Source organism: Mastacembelus armatus, chromosome 16 (genome assembly GCF_900324485.2).
Source record: "Mastacembelus armatus chromosome 16, fMasArm1.2, whole genome shotgun sequence".
In the NCBI taxonomy this organism is placed as follows: Eukaryota; Metazoa; Chordata; class Actinopteri; order Synbranchiformes; family Mastacembelidae; genus Mastacembelus; species Mastacembelus armatus.
Window position 1 is genome coordinate 11842304 of NC_046648.1, and position 6373 is coordinate 11848676.

A 6373-nucleotide genomic window follows, 5' to 3' on the forward strand; every position below is an offset into this window, starting at 1 on the left:
CAGGATTGCAGTTTGAGGAGATGTGCATCAATAAGTGATGATGTTCTATGGGCTCGGAACACCTACTTACCATGCTCACTGAGAATGCAGACATACCTGTCATATTTGTGTCTGTGCAGAGATTTAGTTCTACACAATGGTGTAGGTCTGAGATTTTTGTAGCACTGTGTGTTTTTGATGCCATATTTACTATATGTGATTAAATCTACCTCAAAACACATTGCTCCTTTTGATCAATAATCTAATTCATTTCTAACTCACTAATGATCCAGACAATTTGCCTTGACCATCAACATTTCACGTAACACAAATACATATGCTGTTTTTAGTACAATTGAAAAAACTTTAAACCTAAAAGGCTGATTGTATATGCAAAACAGTGTGTCAAACATTTTGATGTCTAAGGTCACAGTAAATCTCATTGGTGCTGGTGTGCATTAGTACAAATAATAAAAAACATGTTTATATCTGGTTAATTAGACTTTATTTATAAATAGGGAGGGGAGAGAGACACCAATGATCTGCTCTCACTATGTTTTGGAGGGTCTTGCGGCAGGATGTAGTGCATGCGCCATACCATGCAGTGATGCAGCTGGTTAGGATGCTCTCGATAGTACCTCTTTAGAAGTTGCACATGATGTGGGCCAGGGCTCTGGCTCTTCTCAGTTTGCAGAGGAAGTAGAGACGCTGCTGTGCTTTCTTAGCCAGTGATGTGGTGTTGTCAGGCCAGGAGATTTTCTCTGTGAGGTGCACACCCAGAAACTTGGTGCTGTTCACCCTCTCCACAGCAGCAGTGTTGATAATCAGAGGATCATGCTAAATGACTTGATGTGGTGCATGACTAGCCATTTGAAGCACTTAATGAGGATGGGAGTAAGTGAAACCGTAAGGTAGTCACTGAAGCAGGAGGGAGACAATTTCTTCAGGACTGGAATGATGGTGGTGGCTTTGAGGCTTGTGGAGACACAGACTTGACCTGCTTGGTTGTAGTCAGCGCTGCAACTAAGGACGACAACACCAGCACAGCTGTCTTCTACTGTGAGGCTGTAATGGAAACATATGTTACTATGGCTTGGCATGGCTAATAATAAAAAAAAACCCTACTCCTATATGTTCAGTTCATGTTTTTAACAACAATTTAGATTTAAACATTTAAATGAGAATATCGCTTCTGTAGGATTAGGCTGAGTTTCTTTGATTTGATTTGATTTCTCAATGTTAGGAAGTACAGTGGCTAGAGATGAAGTATTCCAATTATCCAGCTACTGTATATACACTCTTAGTCACCCTTTACATGAATGGTAATTTTACACTGACAGCAGCTGGTTGTGATTCACTTCCTTGATGAAGAGAATGAACATCCTGATGCTAAAAATATGAGCATGTTCTCAGCTGATTTACAAACTACAAGGAGAGGGTGAATGCCTCTTTGCAGCTAACTTATTTCACTGTGTTTGAATTATAAACATACTCCCTAGTACCATGTTCATATTGGACTATTCCGAAAGGAACGATTTATGTCCAGTACTGTCTGGTGACAATGCAATAAGTACTGTTCTTTGTCCAACCCTGCTGCCAAACGTTAACCATTATTTAAACAAGTTTTTACTGTAGTAAGAAAAATATGTTTGCAGTGGGTAGTCAGCAGTGTTACTGAACCTAACCCAGGGTTTTGCAGAATCATCTAATATCAACATTCACACTTCTGTCAGCAATACAGTAGCATATAATTGGGGACAAAAACAATTTTAAAAAAATCAAGTCTTTCCAAATATGAATCTTTTTATTAAGCTTAAACAAAGATTCTCTTGATTAAGTATTGAAAGCATTTCTATTTATAGTGAATAGCAAAAATCTCATCAGTACAAATATTTTGAACATTCTTATTTTATACTGTATGAGGCGAGAACTTACTTAACTGTCTGGTACAGCATTCACAGTTGAAGATCACTTTCTCTTTAATGGTTTAAGCGGTTTGTGGATACATTTAATCATCCAATTATGTATTACCGTGAAACTCCCGGTGTCCAGATGCTCGGCTATATAATAATCACAGTGCGTTGATGCAGTGCTACTACTGGGGACTATTGAAATGAAAATCTGTACAAATCCAGGTGATTAAGTTTTGTTACAAAGTGAAGTGTCTTTTCCCCATTTAAAATTTGCTTTAGATTATTTTTTATTTATCTGAAATGGTTGTAAAAGTTTCCTAAGAAGAACAATGCTAGTTTCAAGTGCAAATTAAATTAGATACATTTACATTCAGGTCCTGTAGCAGCCATGGTAATTATACAGCCAGGGACACTCAAAGATGTCAGGTCAACTTGTCATAGAGTGACACAGTCCACAGAGACAGGAGGTCAGAGTGGATGGAAAGGTCAACAAAACATCAAACTTTAACAGGAGACCAGTGTTCATTTCCTCTTTCAAGTCGACAGCTAAGGTAAATTGTTCCATAACCTTAACCTTGTTATTATTGCAGTCATGACAACAAAATTGCTTTAACCTTAACAAAGAAACAGTTTTAATCAAAACCACAATGATTCACTAAGTCCTATTTGTATTTCACCTTTTTATAAAAAAAGGTGAAAAATGATTACTATTATGGAAGAAAACATGAAAATATATTGATCTGTTGATAGTGCTGTTAGATGAAAAAGAATTCTGTCATAATTGTAATAGACACATACTTAATTTAGAAAGGCAAGAAATGAACGTTCAGCCATGTGGCGCTTACTTCATTTTGTAATTAAATATCTGCTTTTGGTTATATCAAAACATGATAAATTATTCTCCACAAGTTTTCTTTTTTTTTTTTTATTTCTGGAGCTTCATCAGTAAATTACGTTTGGTCAATTGTCAAGTGTACATGTTCATACTGATTTATTCTGTGAATTTTCAGGATCTCTCATCCAACAGTAAAAGAAAAGTGGTGGTTTGATAGTTATTTTAGGACTTTTACAACATCAAGAGCTGTTTTGGTTGCTTCCAAGAATGAACCTCCCTTATCTCATGTATTCATTGAAGGCTAATGCATGTGATGTATTGCTGCTGCAAGTTTTACTTCAAGTTAATGCCCATTTATTTCCAAACAATCTACCTGTCTTTCCAGTAGCATTATAACAAACCTTCTTAAACCCAACTACCATCAATGCACTAAAAAGCCTTCACACAGTCCTATACAGATGCTAAAGGACACCTTTGGCATACACATGAGAACAACCCACTTTACAGTCTTTCATTATTTGATGCCCTGGGAAGAACAGACCAACAGCCTGGTACCCTTTGATCTTTGGAATAGATTTTGAAAGTTAAGCATACAAAGTTGGATCAATAAAGCCCCTGATATCTGAGTTCAATCACAAGTTTTGTTTCCCTACTGAATAAAGCTACTGGAAACCAGTGAGAGATGATTGGTTGATATCTACAGTCTTTGTCCTTTTGTCCAAATCGCTCTCTACTGGAGAGTAGGGGGTTAGCAGAGACAAGGAATTGGGAAAAAGCCGGAACAGGAGCCTTGGTAAAATAGAGTGCAGCCACAAGACAGACTGTGTTTTGAGAAAACTACTTGACCTGTTGACTGAGGTTTTGGTTAGATCTTGTATTATATAAAAAAAAATGTTCAGCTATGCCACCCTGGGAATTCCACTTACAGAACACAAAAGGTACCTAAGACATTTGAATTAAATTTTAAGCAACATGGTTCCCACCAACACAGGCAAGCTTACAAGAATGCAATGTGATATGTAATTTTGCTTAAATAAAAAAAACATTAATATGAGTCATTAGTGCTAAAAAGCTGAAGATAATTGGAAATCTTTACTAAATAAAGCGTTGTATACTGGAAGTGCTTGGCAAGAAATTGTTTTGCATGTAGATTTCAGTGTAGTCACTGGATGAGTTTTCACACTAACAATGCCATTGACCCATACCAGCTATAAGGCTAAAAAGCAATTGAGCATAATCTGGGATTTTACAGCACTTTTTGATTTTTCTAGAGAAAGGACTGAAGAAGAAGCAAGACTGTGTGAAACAAGACTGTGAAAAGGTATCATGGGTTGAAGCACTTTAGAAGCAGACAAGGAAGGAAATACTGTAGAAAACACTATATCCCCAAATACATAAAAACAAGCTCAATAACAAAAAATGTTACTGAAATGTCTTGTAATTTACAGACTGATGGGCTTAGAGGACATATACGTGTGAATTCCATGCCTTTACATGTTTACACGCACCTCACTCCATCCTACTCCTGATTCCCTTGCTTTTATCCAGCATTCCTTCCATTACTAGCCGTCTACACTATATAACACTAGGTACCTGTGGCAGTTATGAGCAGCAGTTGTGGGTGGTGCTGAATGGAGGAAACAAACTGAGGCTGCTTACAGAAGAGTTGGCTTTTTCTCTTCCCCATAACATTTGGACAGGAGAAGAACTCTGAAATTCGTTTTGTTCTCCTTTTTCTATTTCCCTCTGCAGAGGTCCTTCTGCAGCGCCATGGTGGACGAGCTGCGGGTTTCTCTCAAGTGCCAGCGCCGGCTCAAACACAAGCCCCAGCCACCAGTCATGGTAAAAACGGAGGAAGTCATCAACATGCACACCTTCAACGACCGCAGACTGCCAGGGAAAGAGACCATGGCCTAAAATGGGAATCTAAACCACATTCTCACTGTCTCTCCTGCAGTGAGGACTTGTGCAGAGACACTGGTAGAAAGGGGAGGGGTAAATGGTGAGGGGTGGGGGTCGGGGGGTGCGGGGTTGTAATGGTTGGAAGTTAGCTTATTTCATATTTAGAGCAGAGGTGCTTGGGAGCATACTGACAAAATGTCATTCTTGTTTCTTTATAATTAGCTAGGTATGAGAGTCAACAATATTTCCTGTGGAAATAACTTGGACCTGGTTGAAATTTTTGCAAGTTACCTCATTACTTTTACCACCTTGGCAAGGCGGAAAACTACGGGTGCCAGGATTTTCAAAACCTAGGAGAGTGGAAAGAAATTTAAAGTGGAATAGAGGTGGTCCCTTAAAAAAAATGGGAAAAAAATAGAATTGTATCTATCACCTTCAGCTGTTGCTCAGTCAGTCTTTCACAGCACAGCGCAAAATAGGCTGGTTCAGTATGGGTGGAAAAGTTTGTACAAGATTGTCTGTTTTCAAAAGTAACAACCACATCGGATCTCAACTAAATTAAACCCAAAGCCCCAAAGACAATGGTGACTTGGCTGCTCCCAAAATGTACAGAGACATTGCTTAGTCACATATGATAGATCGCCATTAGAATTGGATATACTGTATATCATCCATCAGGCAATAAGTGATATCATTTATTTGTGTTTCAGAGTACTAACACTTTTAGTCTTCAGTGTATAGGGGGAAGGGGGAGGGCGGGGGGTGGCTTGAGGCAGATTATGGTTAAATACACGCAGAGGAATGCAGAATGCAGAAGTAGGAGCAATATAGTGAGCTATTGATGTCCAAGTATCAACCAGTAGTCATCTAGAGAGGATTCTATGGAGGTACACACCCTTAATGTCAACATGGAAGAAGCATGGAATGGGGTGGACACAGCTCACAAAGTCTACGTTCACAGCAATCACACAACACACAAACTATTTATTCTAAGTATTTATTGTTTTATTTAAGAAACTCCTTATTTATATCTTTACGGGCTGGATTTTCACTACTTAGCAGTAAATACACCTCTCTTCAAATGTATATGGTTACACACATTTTTTCCATTTATCCATTGTCAAGTCTCCAGTTTAATTTTGTATTCCTGTGACTTTTGCTTTTCTTTCATTGCCAGCAAAGCTTCACATTTACTTGTGCAAATGCAATTTCTATAAAAAGTGTTTTTGTATAAAGAGAATCAAAATTTTGTAATAATTTTTATCAACACAAAACACACCATGAGGAGTGTCATCCATGGCAGAGAGGTGGTGCTCTACGCCAGTATTTCAGGAGGCTTTCTAGATACTAGGCAGAGGAAACACACACAAAAGAGTGCAGGGTGCAACCATTTTCCACCGAGCAGATTCACACCAATTAGTACTCTGTTCTCCAGCAGGGAGGCAGCATCAGTGATATAATGTTGTTTTGGAGACGAAGAAAAGAAAGAAACTATTTTTATCATATTAAAGGAATCATATTTAAAGAAAGATATTTTTACTTCCCATGAAGAAAACAGTACTGATATTACTGGTTAGAGCAAATATATAGTGTACACACACAGGAAGGGAGGAAGTTTGCTGGTAATGCTAACCATTGTATACCTTGATTTCAGATAGACTGCTAGAATCCAGTGCTGAACAATTGTGTGTAAATGGTTTTAACAAGGAAAAAGATGTATTTAAAATAACAAAGATCACTTAAT

General features: G+C 38.0%; 1 protein-coding gene across 2 annotated transcripts in view; it reads left to right on the plus strand.

The window, feature by feature from the left end:
- Positions 1–4733, plus strand: part of grik2 (glutamate receptor, ionotropic, kainate 2) — a 278051-nt gene extending 273318 nt beyond the window's left edge. The window contains exon 17 of one of the 2 annotated variants that reach the window (XM_026293759.1): positions 4480–4733. In XM_026293759.1, the coding sequence (XP_026149544.1) occupies positions 4480–4733 (254 nt within the window). The remainder of the gene's footprint in view (positions 1–4479) is intronic. The other variant, XM_026293760.1, reaches the window with a different exon arrangement.
- Positions 4734–6373: the final 1640 nt, after the last annotated feature.